Here is a 23378-nt window from a genome sequence, read left to right as displayed (position 1 = left end):
CACCCCTTTGTCAGTTGCTACATAAGACAAACCTTTGTTTCGACAAATGTATGCATCCATTTTCAGTATTTTTTTAGATTCACTCGGGTCGCAGGCATGCTGAAGTCTATCGCAGCTATATTCGGGGACGAGAGACTGGGTAAACCCCGAACCGGTTGTGGGCCAATCGAATATAATGACAAATACCTCATCAGGGTTTAATATAGAAGCTGACACCTGGCTTTAGCCATTTTCCATGGTTTTCTTGATGATTATACAATGAAGTGTTTGTATTCTTCTGGTAAAATTACTTTTATGGTACCAGATATTATAAGGAACAAGAAACTTAAACATTGGTGGTCTAATATTTTTTTCCCATGACTCTATGTATCATACATATCCTGGATATAAATGTCTGATTTTATATACGTACATAGCGATCTTGTTTGTGCATCCCACATCTGAGAGGGACAAAAATGAGCAGGAATGGATAAAGGACAATCAATGTAACTGTACTTGAGTTGATAAGTCATTTAAAAGCTTAAATCTGGCTAACTGGATGTTAGAACATTGTGAATATGTTCAGCCCTGTTTGTGCCTGGGTGACAAATTGAGGTTGTATTTTGCCTCTTGCCCAGAGTCACCTGGAATAGACACCAGCACACCAGCGAGCCTAGTGAGGATAAGTGGTACGATGGATGGGCATTTTTTTACAAAAATGCCACTAGTATGTTTATTTAGTAGCCTAATGAAGATTTATTGAGATGTATGTTCATTGAATTGGAAAAGGCTAGTCAAATATTGGTACCGATATTAATTAGATGGTCCCACTACTATTTAAATACTTGGGTCATTTTAAAGTTTTCGTCTGGTCTTGCAGCTGTGAAAAATCTTTGGTTTACACTTTCAAATGTCAAAATGTACATGCGTTTGCGGACTTCAAACTCAAATGTTTCATTGCTATCCAGGTACGACATTTTGAGAGTTCAAAATATTTGATAATTTCTTAAATATTAAATGTCAAGCCAATGTTAGGGCAGTGCTATATTTTTTTTTCCTTGGGTAGGGGCCACATGAGGTTTATTCCTCGTCCCAAGAGGGTGAAAGAATTACAGATGTTAGGAAATAAGAATCCCAATTTAGATATTTGATGTTTTGTGTTAGCCCAAGTAATTTATACTGATGGAAAAGAATCAAACGTGATTGCGTTCAATCTTAACATTCTTCCCTTTCCTAATCCACAGCCTGCTGACTGCAGGATACTAATTGACAAGCTCAAAGCATGCAATGATGAGCAACTCCTTGTTGAACTACAGCACATCAAGACCTGGAATATTGGCAAGGTAAGTCTCAAGCGATCATTTCTTTGGCAACAGAAAGCCCATACTAAAAAGTTGCATTCTAAGTATTTTTTACCAAGTGAGTACATTTTGATCAAATTTGTACTCTTTTTACAACCTTACTGGAGTCAAAGGTTAGTAACCACCTCCTTGTCTGTCCTTGATAGTGTGAGTTGTACCACTGGGTGGATCTGCTGGACCGCTTTGATGGCATTCTATGTGATGCAGGCCAGACAGTGGAGAATATGTCATGGCTCCTAGTGTGTGACCGCCCAGATAACAGCCAACTCAAAGCCCTGCTTTTGGCAGTGCTTAACTTCACAGCTTTGCTGATTGAGTACAGCTTTTCCAGGCACCTCTACAGCTCCATAGAGGTAAGTTTAAGTATGAATATGTTCAACATACAATGGAGTGTCAGTTTTTGTGATTTGTCCATTCTATGAAGTGTAAAACTGAATTGTACGAAAAACAAGCCAGTAGTTATCAGAAGAAAGGATAAATCCAATTATTCCAGTCATGTTGGTGTAACATTTGTGTAATGTAGCCAGTTAAAAGTCAGCCCTTTTAAAGTAAAACCCAATCAGTATGATAAATTCATTTAACCCTAAGGTGATGTCTTTAGCAGCCATACTCTTATTTGTTTTGCTTCTTTATTGTGTGCGGCTCTTGAATGAGCCAACTTAGGCCAACAAAATTTTGGTAAAATTCTTATTGTACTCCATGGTTTTGTTTTGAAGGGATGATTGAGACAAGATTTGTCATACCAATGTTTCTTGAGTGTTGCTCAGCAGGGTTATGGTGTTGCAAATGAAACTTTTGTTATGGAAAACTGTGCAGAATTATTGGGCAAGTCTCATTTTCAGGATAGTTTTTTTTTTTTAAGCACAAACCTGCTAATGAGGGTATCGTCACACCGATGTTGGGGTTGCGGACATCACAGCGACTGCTGTGGAGAAAGCAAGAGACAGACGGTAAATAGAAAGCTAGCTTGCTAGAACCCGCCTTTATGTGCACATGTGCAGTGACACAGTGTCAGAAGAGGCCAGGATGTCAATCAGTCTACACACGCGATCGACGTATTGCCCACACCTGAATCAAGCGACAATTTTTTGGGGGGGTATCCAGACGTGATCGACTGTTAGGTCGCCAACGACTCATTGTGCACTCCTGCTCTAAAATCTGGTGATTGACTTGGCCAGTCCAAGACCTTCCACTTTCTCTCCCTAGTGAATTCCTTTGTTTTGTTGGCAGTATGTTTTGCGTCATTTTTCTTGTTGCATGATACATTGTTCTGTAAATTGTCACCCAAAATGTTTTTGTAGACTTCGGAACTCGTTATCGTGAGATACATCATCAATAAAGAATAGTGAACCCGTTCCATTAGCACCCTTGCAAGCCCAAGCCATGATATTACCTCAACTGTTTGACATATGAGTTTGTATGTTTTGGATCATAAGCAGAACCTTTCTTTCCCTATAATTTTGGCTTTCCATTACTTTAGAGATTAAACTTGGTCTCATCAGTCCATAAAATTTGGCTCCAAAACATTTGTGGCTGTTCTCAGTACACATTTGTCTAATTCAACCTGGCCTTCTCACTCTTTTTGTTGATGAGTGGTTTGGATTTGGTGGTATGGCCTCTATATTTCTTCTTTCAAACTCGTTTTTGAACAGTGTATTGTGATGCCACTGTTCCCGTCCTGTGAAAGAAGTGATGTCACTGCGCGTTATCTTGGTGTTTCTTCACAGCTTTATCAATGTTTCTCTCACCTGTTTGAGTATTGGTCTGTATATCAGTATTTTTTTTCTTTTTCGGGAGATTCCAAGTTATTGTTCCAAAATGTTTATGGATTAGCTCTGATCAATTCTCTCAGCTTCAGTTATTTGCTTTTCTCCGATAGACAGCCCTAAAACTGCAAAAGTAGTTTTCACTTGTGAAACCCGAAGCCACAAACCTTTTAAGCAATCAATCTAAAAGGGAATGTGAACAACTCGTAACACTTATCAGTCGCATTCCAATACTTTTGCTCACTTCAAAAGTGGGTGGGTTCAAACAAAAAGTTCTCTGTCCTGGGTTAACACATCTAGATACAAATACCATGACAGAAGAGCTGGAATTCAGAATTTCTCATTCATATTTTGATCTAAAACCCTCTTACGTTTCTTTCCAAGGCTTTGGAGTGCCATCAAACCACTATCAGACATTATCCACAAATAGAGAAAACCGGGAACAGTGGCAAACATTCCCAGGAGTGGACAACCAACTAAAAATACTCTAGAATGTGACTATGACTCATCCAAGAGGTCACAAAAGAACCTCAAACAAGATCTAAAGACCTGCTTGCTTTGCTGGCCTCATTTAAGGCCACTGTTCATGACTCTACCGTAACAAAGACACTGGTCAAAAATGGCATCCATGGGTAAAATCCCCTGCGTCAGCAAAAAAAAAACGCAAAGGATAGTTTCACATTTGCCAGACAACTTCTTGATGAGCCTCAAGACTTTTGCAGAAACATTCTGTGATCTGAAGTGTCAAAAATTGAACTTTTTTGAAGGTGTGCGTTCTGTTACATCTGGTATAAAATTGGCGCAGCATTTGATAAGAACATTATGCCTACAGTGAAGCATGTTGGTGGCGGTGATGATCTAGGACTGCTTTAGTGCCTCACTAACAGGATCACTTGCTGTGATTGATAGTAAAATTAATTCTGCTGTGGACTAAAAAATCCTGAAGGAGAATGTCCAGCCATCAGTTTGTGACCTCAAACTCAATTGCTTTTGGATCATGCAAGAGGACAACGATCTGAAACAAACCAGCAAGTCCACCTCTGAATGCCACCTCTCCACCCCCCCACCAAAAAAAATAAAATAAAAAAATCAAGTTTTGTAGTGGCCATGCCTACGTTAAGATAAATGTACTACTCAGATGTTGTGGTGTGACCTTTCAAGGCCCACTGACACGAAAAGCATGATTTTTAGTACGTTTTTAATAAAAAGATAGCTGCAATGGACCCATCCATTATTTTCACCACACATGATTTTGACATAAATGGCTTTTTGTAACTCCTGCCATGAAAATCCTCGCGATGGATTTGTTTTGGAGAAGAAGCAGGAAGTGACGTCAGCAGGACCTCACTCAAGCAACCTCGTGTGTTTATATCAGTCTACCTGCGGGAAGGTACCTCTTTGTTCCTACAACTAGAGCTACTTAAAAAAAAAAAAGTTGGGGACCGGGGGCGTATTCCTCTCAGAACATAACAAAAGATCCGCGTACGTAAGTCAGGGGTGCTAAATGTGTCTGTGTCCGTCGCCAACGCATCCGCCGAACACGGCTTTGGCGGCGCCGCGGGCGGCTTTGGGGGGGGTAGCTCACCCCAGCACCGCCGGGGTGGCTCATACATACTGATAGTTAAAAGTGATCCGCATGTCATCTAAATATGACTCGAAACGATCACTCAATCGTGAGATGTTCCTTTCTTCGAAAACGCTTCCTTGTCCCATAGCAGGTGCCACTGCATGTTTTCAATGGCGAATGTCCCGGTGTAACATGTGCTGATGACATTGCAGGCAATATAGCTACCACTTTGATGTCGAATGAGACTTGTGCAAGTTTTCGCTTGGAGGACACGCTCTCCGCTCATTTATTTTTTCGTATAGACATTGAAGTGAATAATGTTATGTATTTTTCTTTACATATTTTTTTACAATATATATAGGGATATCAGTGAGGCTTTAAACGGGCAGTTCGTGCTAAAAAACGCTCCAAAATGGTGGAGTTCTGCGAAGAGTGTGCCAAAATTTTCTTCCATAGACTCATCACCAATTATTGCCAGCGCTTTATTTCAGTTATTGCTGGTTATTAGGTTCAGAGGACAATTACATTTTCACAGAGGATAAGAAAGGTTTGGATTTTTGTTCTACCTTCATATATTGAAAGGTCAGTTGAAAACTGCATTTTGTATGTCCGTGGGTAGTCTGGGTGATCTTAAAATTGGTTTTATGATTTGAATCCTTTGATAGATATGGGGGGAAAACAGAAATCAGGAGGGGTGGGGGAAATACCTTTTCAAGTTACTGAAAAGTGTAATTTTCTCTCATAGTACAGCATTCTAGTGAAACTTCGTTATCATTGTGCAAATGTAAATTTGCTAATGAGTTACTTTATTTGAGTTAAGATGCATAAAAACACTCCTTTTTACAAGTTAAGATGCATAAAAACACTCCTTTTTACAAGTTTTTTTTATTATGAAGAGCAAAGACACACAACACTCCACCTTTGTTTACAAACAAGCTGTGACAACCTCCAAATATTAACCGTTTATGGTGTGAAAACTTTTTAATTTGAAGTATTTTGATTGGAAAGTTATGTGCATTAATCCTGAATTTATGTAATATTTACCTTTTTGTATGAAATTAGGCAAATGGTAAAATTATACTTGTGACTCATGACTCATTTGATTTGTTTGGGTGTTGCAGTCGAGGACTGGCACATCTACCTCACAGTTCTGAGGTCCCGGGTTTAAATCTGGCCTAAACTGTGTGGAGTTTGCAAGTTCTCCTCATGCCTTTTTTTTTTTTTTTTTTTTAAATTATTATTTTCTTGTGTACTCTGGTTGCTTCCCACATCCCAAAAAAGATGCATGGTAGGTTAGTTGAAGGCTCTGAATTGCCTGTAGGTATGAATGTGAGTGCAAATGGTTATGTGCCCTCTGATTGGGTGGCGACAAGTACAGGTATCCCCACCTCTGGCCTAAGCTGTGTGGAGTTTGCAAGTTCTCCCCTAGTGACCCCAGTGAAGATAAGTGGTATGGAAAATGAAACAATTTTTTTGATTCATTTTTTTCCACAATTTTATTTCACTTTTGACTTATCGTAGCTGTTTTTCTTAATTTTCCTTCCAGTTACCATGAATCACGCAGTTGTCAAAATAACCAATAAGAAAAACTAATTTGTTTTATTCCTCCTCTATAGCACTTAACAACCTTGCTGGCATCATGTGACATGCAAGTGGTCCTGTCCGTGCTGAACCTCCTCTACGTGTTCAGTAAGCGTTCCAACTACATCACAAGACTGGGATCTGACAAACGAACCCCTCTCTTGGCACGTCTACAACATCTGGCTGAGGTTGAGTAAATGTTAATGCTTTGTTGAATGGACGTTTCAAGATGTCCCTTGTATGAATAAGTACAGGTATAATTTTTGTCACTTTCCTAGAGCTGGGGAGGAAAGGAAAATGGCTTTGGCCTGGCTGAGTGCTGCAGGGATCTCCTTATGACTGTAAGTACCTGTAAATTATCAGTTATACTGCTATTTAATGATTCTGCCCATTTCTAAGAAATTTGAGATTTAAGCATTAATTTATACCCCCCCCATCCCCATTTCCATAATACTGTCTCCCACGGTGCTTGACCAGAAGTACCCTCCCAGTGCCACCACGTTGCACTTTGAGTTTTATGCTGAACCAGGTCCTGAGGTCAAAGTTGAGCGCAAGGTAAAGACAAGTAACTTCTTTGAAGGATGATTACAATTATTTTTGTAGATGGCAGTCTATTTTATGCATATCTCTGATTATCTCCAATAGACAAGCAGTAACACACTACACTATATCCATATTGAGCAACTTGACAAGGTATCCACTGATTGGAAATACATCAACACAGAACTGATAATGTACCTTAAGTATTTCATTTTAAACAACGTGCTTTTTTTCTTCCAGATTTCAGATAGTCCATCTGAGATTATGGAGTCACTCACTGTGATGTACAATATACCGAAAGACAAGCAGACACTGCTTTTCACACACATCCGTCTGGCTCACGGCTTTTCAAATCACAAGAAAAGGCTCCAGGCCGTGCAGGCCAGACTGCATGCCATTTCTATACTGGGTGTGTTGAAACCGCCCACTTCAGATTAAAACAGTCTCAACGGACCTCAATTTATAGCTGTTTAATAGTTGTTTTTCTGTCTTTGCAGTGTATTCAAATGCACTTGGCGAGTCCACCAACAGTATTCTGTATAATGGCTTGATAGAGGAGTTGGTAGATGTATTACAGATTACAGACAAACAACTTGTGGTAAGTGACAGATGGTTATTGGATTTTTCTCCCCCCCATCTAACACTTATGACAAGACATGAAGGACTTAATAAATTGAAATTCAGTTTGAAAGGCGTTGTTGGTCTTCAGGATATCAAGGCAGCATCTCTTCGCACTTTAACGTCCATTGTTCATTTGGAGAGAACACCGAAGCTTTCCAACATTATTGACTGTACTGGCACGGCCTCCTACCATGGTTTTTTGCCTGTGTTGGTACGCAACTGTATACAAGCAATGATTGGTGAGTGTCTGTATAGCTGTTGGGTTCTCACCCTGTTCACAATAGTCTTAATGTATAACCTCTCACTCTCATACCCAGATCCTTTGATGGAACCATATCCACATCAGTTTGCCACTGCACTCTTCTCTTTCCTCTATCATTTGGCCAGCTACGATGCTGGGGGTGAAGCCCTTGTCTCCTGTGGAATGATGGAAGCCCTCTTAAAGGTATGCACTAACCCTCTAGTCCTACATCTCTTATCAAAGCACTTCCCTTTTTATACAGCAGCATTTTACTATGCAGGTGATCAAATTTCTGGGTGACGAGCAGGACCAGATCACTTTTGTTACAAGAGCGGTTCGTGTTGTAGACCTCATCACCAACCTCGACATGGCTGCCTTCCAGTCACACAGCGGCCTTTCCATTTTCATCTGCAGACTAGAGGTTGGGTTCCACGAGTTTGACTTGAAAAATGACTGAAATCTAAATATTTATAATTAAGCATTCCTCTTCAACACACGTAGCATGAGGTTGATCTGTCAAGGAAAGAGTGCCCATTTGTCATTAAACCAAAGATCCGAAGGCCAAGGCCTGTTGTAGAGTCTGAAGAAATGGACACAGACATGGAGAGTAAGTCTGAATTAAATAAATTTTCAAAATTGACTATAGGAATTCACTATCTTCATGATTTCTATTTGATTTAACAAAGAACCTTATCATTGAATTGAATAGCAGCTGAGGTTGCCATGGAAAGCAGCCCCGGGCCATCATCATCTGCTTCCAGACCAGAGGTGGAGCAGAGAGCACAGAGCAGCACGTCAAACATGCCCCGTGCAGGTAAGCACACATTCCATTGTATCATATAAAGGAACACACACTTTGTGAAATGTACTATTTGTCTGACCCTTTCTGTAGGCATGCAATGTATTCCTCAGAGAGCGGCTCTCTTAAAATCAATGCTAAATTTCCTGAAGAAAGCCATCCAAGACCCTGCATTCTCTGATGGCATCCGTCATGGTGAGTCATTGACATTCTCTTCATCGAGCGCCATCTACTGAAGAGTCTTGCATGCATTTTAATGCTGCTGATCTTTGTGTTTTCGCTCTTATTTTTTTCTTAGTCATGGATGGATCCTTGCCTACCTCACTCAAACACATCATCAGTAATGCAGAATACTATGGACCCTCACTGTTCCTCCTTGGTGAGTTAATTTTAGCTCTTGAAAAGAACAAATCTAATCTCCTGAAAATTTCATAGTTTGTGTTGTCATTAATAATAATGCAGTTGCTTTTCCCCCCCCCCCTGTCTCTTTGGGTTTTTAGCAACCGAGGTTGTGACGGTGTTTGTGTTCCAGGAGCCATCTCTGCTTTCCTCCCTGCAGGACAATGGTCTCACTGATGTTATGCTCCATGCCCTTCTCATCAAAGATGTGAGTTTTGATAACTTTATTTGAAGGGGAAAAAATGCTTCAGCCAGCTCAAAAGATGATTAAAAGAGTAGTGGCCATTTTTAAGTGCATGCTTTAGTCTACAGATTTCCTTTACCATTTAATCCTTTTGTTTTAACTTCTATTAGGTCCCTGCTACACGTGAGGTCTTGGGATCTCTCCCTAATGTGTTCAGTGCCTTGTGCCTGAATGCCAGAGGCCTCCTCTCATTCGTTCAGTGTCAGCCCTTTGAGCGCCTCTTCAAAGTGCTCCTGTCCCCCGACTACCTGCCTGCTATGAGACGGCGACGCAGTTCTGATCCATTGGGTGAGTTATCCTGCGGTGCTTTTTGTTTAGGTATTTTGGCCTACTTGAGTGATACATTTTTCTCCCTGCAGGGGACACTGCATCCAATTTGGGGAGTGCTGTAGATGAGTTAATGAGACACCAACCAACTTTAAAGACTGATGCTACGACCGCAATCATCAAGGTACTTTTAGCTTCTGAAATTGCTTCTTTTTTGCCCCATGATTTGACATAATAGAAGTTGAATTCTTCTAGTTACTGGAGGAGATTTGCAATTTGGGTCGAGCACCCGAGTACATCTGCCAGAAACCGTCTATCCAGAAAGCTGATGGTACAGTGGCTGTGCCACCAGCACGCTCCAGCCATGCTGCGGAAGAAGCTTCAAGTGAGGATGAAGAGGAAGAGGAAGCCCTCCACACATTTAGCCAGCAGCAGGGGGAAGCAGAGAGCAACAGACAGTCAGTACCCATTTAAACTGTATGACACTGGGTTTTTATTACAATAGAGCACTGGTTTTCAAACTGGGGGGGGGGGGGGGGGGGGGCACAGATTGTTTCAGCCCCCATGCATTTTTACAATTTTCCTGGTGGTGGTCGTGGTGGTGGGTGGTGGGTGGGTAATCTCCCAAAAGGGGGCATGGCCCCAAAAGTTTGAAAACACTGCAGTAGAGCACCATGATGATTTGCCTTTTGTAACAATAGTTTTAGAATTTAGTTTATTAAGTCACTGTCATTTAATGCATACCTTCTTTCAGGGTGGTGGGAACAGAGGAGCGCATACCTATTCCTTTAATGGATTATATTTTGAATGTGGTGAGTCAGGAGTCTTTTGAGTTTTTGTTTAATCTGTAAAACAATCACTGACATGTGATGCATGTGATTTTTCCAGATGAAGTTTGTAGAATCCATACTTAGCAACAATACGACTGATGACCACTGTCAGGAGTTTGTGAACCAGAAGGGGCTGCTACCGCTTGTGTCTATTCTGGGCTTGCCCAACCTACCTATAGACTTTCCCACCTCAGCAGCCTGCCAAGCTGTTGCTGGTGTTTGCAAGTCCATCTTGGTGAGTAGAATCTTAATTTACTTTTCTGTTTGAATTCATTGGGAGCAGAATGCAATAATTTAATTTTCTAATGGCACTCTGAGTATACTGTTTCTCATTTTATTCATCAAGACTCTCTCGCATGAGCCTAAAGTACTTCAGGAAGGATTGTGCCAACTTGATACTATTCTGACATCTCTGGAGCCCCTACATCGGCCAATTGAAATTCCTGGGGGATCTGTGCTGCTGAGGGAGCTGGCTAATGCTGGCCATGTTACTGATGCCACACTGTCCGCTCGTGCAACGCCACTGCTACATGCGCTAACTGCAGCACATGCCTACATCCTAATGTTTGTCCACACTTGCCGCGTAGGACAGGTACTATACTGATTTCAGTGTTAATTTGATCCCATAACGTCTGTGATGTTTACAAAACTGCTGAGTACAATGCTCTTCTACTCATGTCAGTTTACATGTGCCTCAGTTGCAGGTGATTGCTGAAAATTGTTTGATTTTGTGTTTGGAAAATAGTGTTGTCATGCTCTCAATGTCTATTTTTCTACAGAGTGAGATAAGGGCAATATCAGTCAATCAGTGGGGATCCCAGTTGGGTTTAAGTGTTCTAAACAAGCTGAGTCAGCTCTACTGTTCACTGGTATGGGAGAGTACTGTTCTGCTCTCCCTTTGCACACCGAACAGGTATAATTAAAATTATGCCCTTTACTGTACCACTACTACCTGTTATTACCCTATTGTTTCAAATATAATATTACCTCTTGTTCTCAACAGTCTGCCTCCAGGCTGTGAGTTTGGGCAAGCGGACATGCAGAAACTCCTGCCCAAAGAGGATAAACCCTCTAGCAATGCTACATGTACCACAATCCCTGTGTCCAGAAAACCCGGTAACATAATTTAATTCTGTGAAGATTAAATTAGTGTTCGCTTCTTGGACAAGCTCTTCCTTATCTTCTTTTGGCAACAGAGTCTGAGGCAGTGGACACTTCTAGTGGAGGACTATTGGAAGGCATGGGTTTAGATGGGGATAGTTTGGCTCCCATGGAGACAGACGAACCCACCTCATCAGACCCTAAAGCCAAGTCTAAGCTTACGCCAGCAATGGCCACACGCATTAAACAAATTAAACCCCTGCTCTCTGGTAAGCACATTTTCATAGCGCATATGCCCTTATAGTTATCTATCAATGCTACTCAGTTTGAGCTTTGCTGTAATAAGTATATCATCCAGAACAAACGTCTTGTTCGTTTTCAGCGTCATCTCGGTTGGGGAGGGCTTTGGCTGAGCTTTTTGGCCTGCTGGTGAAGTTGTGTGTAGGCTCCCCAGTGCGTCAACGTCGGTCCCACCATGCCACGAGCACAGGTACTACACCCACACCTGCTGCCCGAGCAACTGCCTCTGCTCTCACGAAGCTCCTCACCAAGGGTCTCAGTTGGCAACCCCCACCTTATACTCCCACCCCTCGATTCAGGTAAGACTTAAATGTATTATGTAGCTTAACTAAGTGGTCACAGAGTGAATCATATTTGTATTATTTTGCGCTTTGCATCTTGCAGATTGACTTTCTTCATCTGCTCTGTTGGCTTTACATCTCCTATGTTGTTTGATGAGAGAAAGTACCCATACCACCTAATGCTGCAAAAGTTTTTCTGCTCTGGTGGACATGACGCCTTATTTGAGTAAGTATTTCTTTGTTCGTACCGACTGTTTCCAGTATAACATGAATCGCATTAATTCTATTTAGAACATTCAACTGGGCCCTGTCAATGGGTGGAAAGGTTCCTGTGTCTGAGGGTCTGGAGCATACTGAGCTACCAGATGGAACAGGAGAGTTCCTGGATGCTTGGTTAATGCTGGTGGAGAAGATGGTGAATCCAAGCACTGTGCTGGACTCGCCACACTCCCTCCCAGCTAAAATGCCTGGTGTCACGCCAACCACTCCTCTATTCAGTGCCCTGCGGTTCCTGATAGTTACCCAGAAGGTGAGTTTTCCTTGTAGACGACATCAAACTAAAATCCTTTCATTTCTAGAAACGTATTTGTAGTGCTGAAAACATATGAAAAGACTTAAGAATGATATAGTACTGAATCCTCAAGATAAAGCTTTAGACTCATCTCTTTTGGCCCGATTTTTGTAGGAGGGGTAAAAACTACACTCATTACATCAGATTTTGTAGATTGGCCGCAGGGCTAAACACCTTTTTATCTGTAGGATGGCATTAGCGTGTTCTATTTATTGTATTCCAAGTGTGAGTCAGTGATCCATTGTCAACTCTGATGTTGATGACAAATGTTTTATCTCCTTGACACTAGGCTGCATTCAGCTGCATCCGTAGTCTATGGAACAGGAAGCCACTGAAAGTGTATGGAGGCAGGATGGCTGAATCCATGCTGGCCATCCTCTGCCACATCCTCCGGGGGGAGCCAGTTATCCAGGAGCGCCTAGCCAAGGAGAGAGAAGGTACAATACGTCCAGATGAAGAGGGGGCTCCTCCTGCTTCTGTGGCACAAAGTGGAGCCCCTGGGGTATCCACAACCAGTGGAGAGACACCAGCAGCCACTGCACCAGCTGGTGGAGTGCCAGCAGGGGGATCATCTGAGGAGTCGACTAATTCCACTCCAAGACGTGAACCTCAAGTTAATCAAGCTCAGCTAACACAGGTATGTAATATTTTGTTTTTGAGAAACTTTGAGCTTTTGCTGTTTTGGTCAGCGTGTAAGTAAAAAATACTAACCTGAAATTCAGAATAGAGTGTGTTGTCTTTCAAACTATTTTTAATTTTGAATAATTTTATAAATTTACCGTGTCTGTCTTTTCAGTTTGTGATTAACAGTTCTCGTTACAAAATGAAAATGTTATATTCCAGCTGATGGATATGGGTTTCTCGAGAGAGCATGCAATGGAGGCCCTTTTGAACACCAGTACCATGGAGCAGGCCACAGAATATCTTCTTACACACCCACCTCCTCACCTTGGGGGAGCAGTAAGGGTAAATCTTGCAACAAGGTTAACATACACTTTCGAAATGATCGTCATCCAAACTAAGTCAAGTGTAAATGTTTTTTGTTCTAGGATCTTTCCATGTCTGAAGAGGACCAAATGATGAGGGCAATTGCTATGTCACTTGGCCAAGAGGTCAGCATGGAGCAACGTTCAGACTCCCCTGAGGTGCCCCGTAATCACTGTTCAAATTTCATTCAAAACCAGACCATCAATTGGTAGAGGAAATGTTAACTTTGATGAGTTGTGGATGAAATTATCTTTTAGGAAGCAGCACGTCGGCGTGAGGAGGAGGACAGGAGAGCCAGGGAGCGAGCAGAGGAGGAGGAAGCCCGCTGCTTGGAGCGCTTCATGGAGGCCGAACCCCTGGACCCTCAGGAGTTGCATGCCTTCACAGACTCCATGCTTCCAGGCTGCTTTCACCTTCTGGATGAGCTACCGGACACGGTCTACCGGCTCTGTGACCTGCTGATGACTGCAATCAAAAGAAGTGGCCCTGAGTACCGAGACCTCATCCTTGGACAGGTCGTCGACCAGGTCAGTGACTTAGAGCTTAACTATTTCAGCACTTGTAACTTTTGTTAGTATTTCCACAATTGTGTTGCTGAATATTCCCTTTAAGTACCCAGAAATGTCATAAGGGCAGATGAGACGGTATTTTTGGAATCGTAGGGCAGCCGCAGTCACACACAGGTCATTCAGAATGTGTCCGGAATTTAATTGAATATGTATCATTATCGCATACGTCAGCCCGAAAGAGGGGTATTTAACATTAAAAGTATATCTGCAATGGTGTTTTTATGTTCGACTTTGCGAAAAGACATTTTTCTTTTGTCAATCTGTAAATTAATACATTGGTCTAAATTTACAATTAATATTCCAAGCTGTCAATATTTAGGCACTCAAAACTGTTGAAATATGATAAAACTATGAACGTGTAAAGGAAGTATTAGTATTGTTCGAAGTCATTCTTGGTAGCGTGTTAGCTTTTGCTGAGATACACATGCTTCTGGCAAAATCTTTCTGACAAAATGAGCGTTCAGGCAAAGGAGGCGAATTTGCAAATACACGCGTCATCTGCACTGCATCGCCCCCACAGATTCGCATTTTATCCACACGAACTGTTTCGACTTTCTATGTAATCATGCGGCATGAAACAACCAAAACGCATCTGGTGAGTACATATCATAAGAGGTAAAAAAAAAAAAAAATTGCTTCGTTGTTCATTCGTCAGTCCCAGCTATAGTTTAATGTAAATATGTCAAATGGTAAACAAACCCATTAATCTAAAATCACATGACGTTTGGAGATCTATAGAGATTGCCTTGGAAGAAATTTGGTGAGCTCTTTGCACTATTTACAGCTCAGCATCAAGTGACCCTGCTCCATCAATTTATGTGGCCTACCACTTCGCAGCGGAGTTGCTGTTTTTCCCAAATTCTCCCACGTCCCTCTTATGCAGCTGACAGTCAACTCTGGAATATTTAGGAGTGGGAATGGGAAGACTGAACTTGTGGCACTGACCTGAGAGCAACCCATTCTTACACAAACATTTGTAAAATCAGTCTGCATGCTTAGGTGCTTTATTTTATACACTTCTATGCAAGTGATTGGAACACCTGATATTGGTACTAGGATGGGTGAGTGAATACTTGTGGCAATGTAGTGTATATAGGAGGCTTACAAAAAGTAATGCTGTCATTTTTCACAATTTTATGCACCTCTAGTGTTTATCTTAAGGTACTATTAACATTTTTTTCCCCAACTGCAGCCCAACACATAGTTTTGCCTAAGTGTGAGTATTATTCATACGAGTGGGATGCACATACGTCCAGTTTAAGTGTGAGTGTTGTTCATAGGTGTGGGATGCAGCAGATGTGTTGATCAAGGCAGCTGTTCCTCTGACAACCAGTGACACAAAGACAGTGTCTGAATGGACTAAACAGATGGCCACACTTCCCCAGGCATCAAAGCTGGCCACTCGAATTCTTCTTCTCACGTTGTTATTTGAGGTATCGAGATTCTTTTTACCGCAGGTGAGTCCCAAGCATCCTAGGCAATGCTAATTTTTGTTTTTGCTCCAAAGGAACTTAAGCTCATGTGTACCACAGTGGTAGAGAAGAGTGGCATTCTGGATTTACTGATTAAGTTGCTTGAGGTCGTGCAGCCCTGTCTGCAGGCCGCTAAAGAACAGAAAGACATCCAGACACCAAAGTAAGTTTCAAGGATTCTAAATATTCTCTGTGACATAGAAGAATAAATGCATTACAAAATGTTGCGCCTGGTTTTCTGAGTATATGTCCTAAATCTTGTCCTTGTTCTCCATTTGCTACATACATTATCTACAGGTGGATTACACCAGTCTTGCTGATTATTGACTTTTATGAGAAAATGGCAGTGTCTTCAAAGCGCAGATCACAAATGAACAAGGTAAAATTCATTTCTTTAGTACATGGTACTTACAGCATGTGAGGGCTTTATATCACATGTTCATTTTTGTGTACATCCCTAAGTAATGCTAATCTCTTGCATTTTTGATTTATTTTCAGTATCTTCAGCCTAATGGAAATAATTGGAGATGGTTTGATGACCGGTCAGGACGTTGGTGCAGTTACAGCGCCTCTAACAACAGCACAATTGACTCTGCATGGCGGGCTGGGGAGAGCAGTGTCCGTTTCACAGCTGGGCGTAGACGATATACCGTTCAGTTTAATAATATGGTGCAGGTATACAGAAACTTATTGTGCAATAAATAGGGATGGCCTCTTTTTAGATTTACTATAAATTCCTTTCTAATCAAATAACCGTAATCTTTGGTATAGGTAAATGAGGAGACTGGTAACCGGCGACCAGTGATGTTGACTGTTCAGAGGGTTCCACGCTTGCCCAAACCACCCAAGACTGGGTGCATTACAGACACAGAGAGAGAAGACGGAGATAGGTGCAAAGCAGAAGAAACTCAGACTGATATTGACTCTGGGGCAGCAGTGGAAATGAGTGCCCCCAAGGATGTTTCCAGCCATCTTCAGGAAGTCACCTCTGGCCCCACATCTTCCCAGGAGTCTGACTCTTTCAAAGGCTCAGATATTGTAGGTTTGAGTGATGACATGACCACCATTCTCATCCGTGCTTGTGTCAGCATGATTAGTGTCCCTGTGGATCCGGACACCCTCCATGCAACGCTGCGTCTCTGTTTGCGTTTGACGCGAAACCACCACTATGCTATGATGTTTGCTGAGCTGAAGAGCACTCGAATGATTCTTGGGCTGACACAGACCTCTGGGTTCAATGGCTTCACGCCTCTTGTTACGCTACTCTTCAGACACATCATTGAGGATCCAGCTACTCTTCGGCATACTATGGAAAAGGTTTGAGTGTGTTGTGATTTGGTGTATTCTGGTTACTGCACTTAATTTCAACTCAATATATTTTAGGAAAGGAATTTAATTGTGTAAATGTATAAAGACTTACTTACTGTTGCTACAGGTGGTGAGATCTGCAGTGACCAGTGGGGCAGGAAGTACCACCTCAGGTGTAGTGTCAGGGAGCCTCGGCTCAAGGGAAATTAACTATATCCTGCGTGTCCTGGGCCCTGCTGCGTGTCGCAACCCTGAGTGCTTTGCTGAAACTGCCAGCAATTGTGTCCGCATTGCCCTTCCAGCACCCCGTGGAGCTGGCACAGGTGAATGAATAAAGATTTTGATGAGCCGTGGCAATTAATTTACCTAACCTGCATTCTTTTAACTTTTCTGTTTCCAATAGCCTCTGACGATGAGTTTGAAAATCTTCGTATTAAGGGCCCCAATGCTGTGCAGCTGGTGAAAACTACTCCTTTGAAATTGTCCCCGCTACCTTCTATTCCTGAAACTGTCAAGGAGGTCATTTACGACATGCTCAATGCCTTGGCTGCCTACCATGCTCCAGGAGAACGTAAGATATTTTAATTGGGTAATTAAAATGAATTGAAATGACATTTAAATGAATCACTTGACTATTCATTTTAGCCCAAAAATACTCAAATGCTTCGTTAACAATCTCTGGCTCGAAGCTTCGCAGTGATCATACGTCATCCATGTCAAAATAAGTTGGTGCGGTAGTGCCGAGCCAGGAGGAAAGAGTGCAAATAAAGACAATGTCCAAAGTAAGGGATATTTTCAGACTTCATAAAGAAGATATAAAGTCCAATGTCACTACAGCAAACCAATACTGGTATACAGAATAGCACACCCCTACAATCACTGACACAAGGCAAACAAACATTGCTATTTGATTTAATATAGCCTGTCTCTGTTAATTAATATTCTATTGCCCCTACAAGTGGTCAAGGATGGACTCAGTTGCTGATGCGCATTCGGGTTGGTTTATTAAACAGGCCCAAACATAAAAAAGCACATTTGTACACTAGCTGTAACAGCTACAACTAATGTGCGGGGGGACTCATGACCTGGTGCAGACAAGTTAACCCATTCATGGGCAGTGTGGCAATTTTTTGCCTTGAGATAAGTCTCCTCACAGGCCACAATCAAGGAAGTAACACTTCTTTTTTTGTTTATGGTTAAATTATATGATAACTTTACCTAATTTAAAATCTCATCCCAAAAATGGAACGCTGCCCGCGAGAGGGTACTTGGGTTTTCTTAGATCGTCCCAAAAACCAGAATCAGATTAAAAACTTAAATATTATGATATAATGCATGAAAATCATGATGTCCCAAAAATGGGACACTGTCCACGAATGGGTTAATCTGAGGGAGCAACAGCAAACTACACTTTTAATCCACTAATGCACGTTACTTACTTGGCCATGGTAGTATCCCGAGACTTGTGAGTTCTCTAGTTCCACAAAGAGGTTTTTGTATTTCAGGCTGAGCAGGGAGTTTGGAAGACCACCCACAGAGGCGCCCTGGTATATTATTATAACACCATTCCAAAGTGTCATAATTCTTTTTTTGAGTGTCTCTCTGATAGTGACCCCCTAGTGTTCAGACTTGATATAAAAATATGGTGAAATGGTTTGCTCCGTTTATTATTTCTTGCAAGTCACGTTTTCATTAGCCACTTTTTCATTTTATTTTTGTCTTACTGTTTTCGATGAAAATGAAAAATTCCCATTAATTTTATTACATTTGAAAGAGACGCGATATTTAAATATAGAAGGGACCAAAGATATCTTTTTTTAAGAACAATCAGCCAATTAAACCGTTGTCATGTTTATTTTTATTGATCTATAATTATTTTTTTTTTAATTGTGATATGCAGACGAAAAATATTGCCCGAAAGAAAAGATAAATCGGTAAGGCAAATAATGCTATCAGTCATTATTTATATTGGTATTATTTAATGCAAAATTGGCTTTTACCTGAGAAATGAATGGAATAAGGGGTTTCAACAATATTTGATACCATCAGCTCTCGTCTAATCACATTGTGTAGGAGTCATCTGAAATTGATGGTTCAGAATTTTGTTTTTGTGGTCTAGCTGAACGTCCAGAAGAACGGGTGGCTGCTGTTCCTCCTAGCCAAGACCTTTGCCAGATTTTGCAGGATGTTGGTGATGATGTTTACCAACAGTACCGTCTTACTCGACAGGGCAGTGACTTTGATTCCCAGTCTGCATTCCATATCAATGTGAGGTTTATTGACAAGCCTTTTTTCAGCTTGTGTGGTGAAACCATACATATGGTAAATCTACTTGTAACATTTTTCCTAGACTCAAGTTTTTGCTGCGGATGGAGCTGTGGCAGAGTCCTCCCAATCTGGCACGCCGCAAGGAGAAGGTGAAAACATTCATTTTTGTTGCCTCTCAAAGTAGGATTTAAAAACAAAAAAAAAAGACGGAGTATAAAAATGATGAAATTTAACTTGAAAGACAATCACGGGTATACTGGATGTACTTTCATAGCCTCTACACCTGAAGAGATGCGAGAGGAAAAGAAGGAGCAGGAGGGAGATAAGAATAGCAGCTCAGAGGAGGCTAAAGCTGCAAAGGTAAAGGCGAGCAAACCTCTCATGCCTACCTCCACCATCCTGAGACTGCTGGCTGAACTGGTGCGCTCCTATGTTGGCATTGCCACACTAATTGCCTCTTACTGCTACACTGCAGGACAGTCTGAGCTTATCAAGGAGGTGGGTAACAACTTTAGTTTGACAAACAGTGGTGTCTTTCCCTTAAGTTGCATTTTTTTTCTCTTCACTTGTTTAATCTGTATCCCAACAGGACTGCAGTGTGCTAGCTTTTGTGCTGGACCACTTGCTGCCTCACACCCAAAATGCAGAGGATAAGGACACCCCAGCCTTGGCCCGGCTTTTCCTAGCCAGCCTGGCAGCTGCCGGCACTGGGACAGATGCCCAGGTTGCTCTGGTTAATGAGGTGAAGGCTGCCCTTAGTCGGGCTTTAGGAATGACAGAAGGTGCAGAAAAACATGCCAGGTAACCAGGTTTAATTACAAATACACTGTGGTGGTATAACAGCCATTGATTGGCATTTGAAACGTCCAATGCCTATCCATCTCACCAGGCTTCAGGCAGTGATGTGCATCATCAGCACCATCATGGAGTCATGTCCTTCCACGTCTAGTTTTTATAGCACAGCTGCAGCCAAGACACAACACAATGGCATGAATAATATCATAAGGCTATTTCTCAAGAAAGGATTGGTCAGTGACTTGGCCCGTGTGCCTCACAGCTTGGATTTATCAAGGTATGTGATCAGGAATACTGTAAGTGACATGGCCTCAGTATTTGACTGGTTTTAACGGATCTTGAAAGCTTCAGAGGTTTCCGTTTTAAAGCAAGGGTGTATATATTCTATTCTAAAGTTTGGGATTTGGGGCTTTTTTTGTTGAATTTCTGAATGAAGCTAAAACAGACTCTTGACTTTTATAGAAGACATTGACTAGACCTGTGCTGAAAAGAACTGAAAGCTTTTTCAAAAAGTTTACAGATGTTCAAATTAGTTTCACCTGAAAAGTTTGGGTTCATCTTGAAATTTCACCCGAAAGCCCAATATCTGTACCTTTAGGGCAATTTCTTTTTTTAGTCAGTCTTGTACGGTGTGTATTTTGTCACTTAGCCTTGTTGCTTGTCATTGAAGGAACTACAATTGTAACAATGTTAGTTAAATTATTCAATGTATTTTGGTGATATTTGGTGTGCAATTTTTACGTAATTTATGGGTAACTAATGCCTATTTATTTATTTGATTTAGCCCCAACATGGCCAACACAGTGAATGCTGCCCTTAAGCCCCTGGAGACCTTGTCCCGCATTGTTAACCAACCCAGCAGTTTGTTTGGGAGTAAAGGATGCTCCAACAAGAACAAGACTGAAAATGACACAGTGGGTGCTGCAAGGGATAGCAACAGCAACACTCAAGATCAAGGTATCTACATGCAACCTCACACATCAGATGGTGTAGTTCTGAAAGACATTTTGTACTCAATTCATCAAAGAGAGGTTTAAACTTACTTGACACTGTCAAATCTGTGATGGGTGTATCACACCTGTGCTATGAATTACTTACTCTTGAGTTTTTGGAGGCAAGGCTCTTCTTTTAACCATGAAATATAATTCAGTTCTAGTTAAAATTGCTGCTTCTAGGCTGTCCATCTACCAAAGGGATGCTGATTACTGAATTCTAGTGAAATCCAATGTTTAAAAATGTGTAATTTACTGATATTTGGCAACTATTACAGGAGAATCTGGTGAGGCAGAGCCAGTGGAAGGAAACCACAGGGTGCAGGGAGCAGACGGTGACTTGATGGATGGAGAAACGGAGGGAGATACAGTTGTCATTGCTGGTCAACCAGAGGTTCTCAGCACACAGGCTATGCAGGTAATTAGCATTTTTTTATCCAGGCTATTTACAAGCAAGTGAATTTACAAATGGGGTGACATTGTACCAGCCAAAGCAAAATAAATAGCCAAGAGGATGTCCGCATGGTTACAAATGTACGTTATAAATCTCTCATTATAAGTAGGACATTTTACCTGCCTCATGCCTTTCCAGTGATTGTGCAGCCAGTCATTTTGCACCAGGGCATGTCAACAGAAATGCAGACTCGATAGTCACAGTAATCCCACAATGATATAATCCGCCATGGAAATTGTTTCATGTAACATGTAAATAGCCTAATCTGTTCAATTTCATCAAAAATACTTACCAAGTGTAAGATCTGAGCTTCTGTACTGTTGTATGAATTGCAACAGTTTATTGTACGTTTTCCTATCCAAAGGAAGAGAATTTAGTTGTTCTACCTATTGGTATACATCACTGGCATAGATGGAACGGCAAATATCTTTCTGATTTAGTAAAAAAAAAAAAAGGTTTTATTACAATAATGTGAAGATACTTTCACTTAATTGTGGACAATTGTAAGACAACTGATTTTTTCCTAAGTCATCATCCAGTGAGATACAAACTGACTTTTGGATTTTATGAACTGTTTCACCCCTAATCCTCAAGTATATATTTAATTGCTGCACATAACATTATCTGTACATGTGCACACAGGTGGAGAATGAGTTGGTGGATCTGATTGATGAGCTGCTTGAGAGAGATGGTGGTACTGTTAATAGTGCAATCATAGGTAAGGCTTAATAAGAGCTCAGCATATATTTGTGAACAAAAAATAATCAAGGAAAGAGTTTCTGACGTCACGTTTTCGCTCCAGTCGGGCAAAGTGCTGAAGATGAATCACAAGATGTGTTGATGGAAGAAGCCCCCTCCAATATTAGCCAGGCATCCACTCTTCAGGCAAACCGAGAAGGTAAATACAGAAAAATGCAAAATGTCTTGCCCCTATTTTCTTTTTTTACATTAAACATTAAACAATTCTTCTATTATTTAGACTCAATGAATATCCTGGAACCAGAAGATGAAGAACACACACAAGAGGAAGACTCAAGTGGTAGCAATGATGATGAAGACAGCCAGGATGAAGAGGAGGAAGAGGAAGAGGAAGAGGAGGAGGACCCGGTTTGAATAAATATTTATAAAAGTCACTCAAATAATGTTGTCCATTAAAGCTCATTGACTTTCGTTCTCAAGGATGATGAGGAAGGAGATGAGGATGATGATGATGAAGGTTCAGAAATGGAGTTGGATGAGGATTTCCCAGACATCAATGCTGCCCCTCACATACGCTTTGAAAGGTTTGACAGGGATGATGACCTCATCATAGAGTTTGACAACATGTTCTCCAACAATGGTAAGCAGACAGCTCTCACTTCACTTTTACACTTTCTGCCTGTATGTCAGCCATTAATAGTTCCTAGCAAAACATGACAAAATTGAAATGCTCTTGATCTTTTGAATATATTGTAGAGCTGTTTCCTAATGCCTACCTCCTTTTTTCTGTTCTTCCATCAGCTGATATCCCCCCCTCACCAGGCAACATCCCTAGCTCCCATCCATTGATGGTTCGCCACGCTGACCACGGTTCCCTCACCCTAGGTGTGGCGGGCACAAGCAGCCGTCTGGCACAAGGCATGGGTCGTAGTCAGCGGACTCTTAGGCAGCTCACTGCCAACAGTGGGCACACCATCCATGTTCACTACCCAGGAAACCGCCAGCCCAACCCACCACTCATCTTGCAGAGGTAAGAGGATGTCTATTTTTGTTTTTGTTTTTACAAAGAACAATCACATTCGAGTTTTGTAGCTGTGATTTTAAACATCTCCACCACTTCACCACATATAGATTATTGGGCCCCAGTGCTGCAGCAGACATTTTACAACTGTCCAGCTCTCTACCTCTGCAATCTCGCGGTCGAGCTCGCCTTTTGGTCGGAAATGAGGATGTTCACATTATTGCTCGTTCCGATGATGAATTCGATGACTTTTTCCATGAGCAGAACAGCACAGGGGGTCAAGCAGGTGAGATTTCCCAGACTTGTATTGTTAGTGTAATGGTTTTTGGTGTAGAATTTGTTGTCTTTACGTTGTCTCTGCTTCT

At 41.5% G+C, this 23378-nt stretch overlaps 1 protein-coding gene across 10 annotated transcripts in view; it reads left to right on the top strand.

The window, feature by feature from the left end:
• The window catches only part of huwe1 (HECT, UBA and WWE domain containing E3 ubiquitin protein ligase 1), a 46833-nt gene that overhangs the window by 9902 nt on the left and 13553 nt on the right, over positions 1–23378 (top strand). For 8 of the 10 annotated variants that reach the window (XM_061828982.1, XM_061829038.1, XM_061829018.1 and 5 more), the window contains 52 exons: positions 1224–1322; positions 1487–1693; positions 6290–6442; positions 6533–6595; positions 6732–6809; positions 6900–6947; positions 7035–7203; positions 7292–7392; positions 7504–7654; positions 7733–7860; positions 7937–8077; positions 8158–8263; positions 8366–8470; positions 8549–8650; positions 8754–8834; positions 8956–9062; positions 9209–9386; positions 9458–9549; positions 9621–9823; positions 10120–10177; positions 10254–10430; positions 10542–10787; positions 10975–11108; positions 11199–11311; positions 11392–11565; positions 11679–11895; positions 11981–12103; positions 12169–12406; positions 12738–13085; positions 13292–13414; positions 13498–13593; positions 13693–13962; positions 15285–15437; positions 15512–15639; positions 15774–15855; positions 15975–16151; positions 16248–16793; positions 16912–17107; positions 17188–17355; positions 18904–19052; positions 19135–19201; positions 19327–19550; positions 19642–19853; positions 19942–20124; positions 20632–20804; positions 21118–21257; positions 21936–22011; positions 22096–22191; positions 22273–22400; positions 22473–22632; positions 22794–23022; positions 23124–23299. In XM_061828982.1, coding sequence (XP_061684966.1) covers positions 1224–1322; positions 1487–1693; positions 6290–6442; positions 6533–6595; positions 6732–6809; positions 6900–6947; positions 7035–7203; positions 7292–7392; positions 7504–7654; positions 7733–7860; positions 7937–8077; positions 8158–8263; positions 8366–8470; positions 8549–8650; positions 8754–8834; positions 8956–9062; positions 9209–9386; positions 9458–9549; positions 9621–9823; positions 10120–10177; positions 10254–10430; positions 10542–10787; positions 10975–11108; positions 11199–11311; positions 11392–11565; positions 11679–11895; positions 11981–12103; positions 12169–12406; positions 12738–13085; positions 13292–13414; positions 13498–13593; positions 13693–13962; positions 15285–15437; positions 15512–15639; positions 15774–15855; positions 15975–16151; positions 16248–16793; positions 16912–17107; positions 17188–17355; positions 18904–19052; positions 19135–19201; positions 19327–19550; positions 19642–19853; positions 19942–20124; positions 20632–20804; positions 21118–21257; positions 21936–22011; positions 22096–22191; positions 22273–22400; positions 22473–22632; positions 22794–23022; positions 23124–23299 — 8092 coding nt within the window. The remainder of the gene's footprint in view (positions 1–1223; positions 1323–1486; positions 1694–6289; positions 6443–6532; positions 6596–6731; positions 6810–6899; positions 6948–7034; positions 7204–7291; positions 7393–7503; positions 7655–7732; positions 7861–7936; positions 8078–8157; positions 8264–8365; positions 8471–8548; positions 8651–8753; positions 8835–8955; positions 9063–9208; positions 9387–9457; positions 9550–9620; positions 9824–10119; positions 10178–10253; positions 10431–10541; positions 10788–10974; positions 11109–11198; positions 11312–11391; positions 11566–11678; positions 11896–11980; positions 12104–12168; positions 12407–12737; positions 13086–13291; positions 13415–13497; positions 13594–13692; positions 13963–15284; positions 15438–15511; positions 15640–15773; positions 15856–15974; positions 16152–16247; positions 16794–16911; positions 17108–17187; positions 17356–18903; positions 19053–19134; positions 19202–19326; positions 19551–19641; positions 19854–19941; positions 20125–20631; positions 20805–21117; positions 21258–21935; positions 22012–22095; positions 22192–22272; positions 22401–22472; positions 22633–22793; positions 23023–23123; positions 23300–23378) is intronic. The other 2 variants (XM_061829048.1, XM_061829056.1) reach the window with 2 other exon arrangements.

The sequence above is a fragment of the Syngnathoides biaculeatus genome, chromosome 2 (assembly GCF_019802595.1).
Source record: "Syngnathoides biaculeatus isolate LvHL_M chromosome 2, ASM1980259v1, whole genome shotgun sequence".
In the NCBI taxonomy this organism is placed as follows: Eukaryota; Metazoa; Chordata; class Actinopteri; order Syngnathiformes; family Syngnathidae; genus Syngnathoides; species Syngnathoides biaculeatus.
This window is presented reverse-complemented; position numbering and strand designations above follow the sequence as displayed.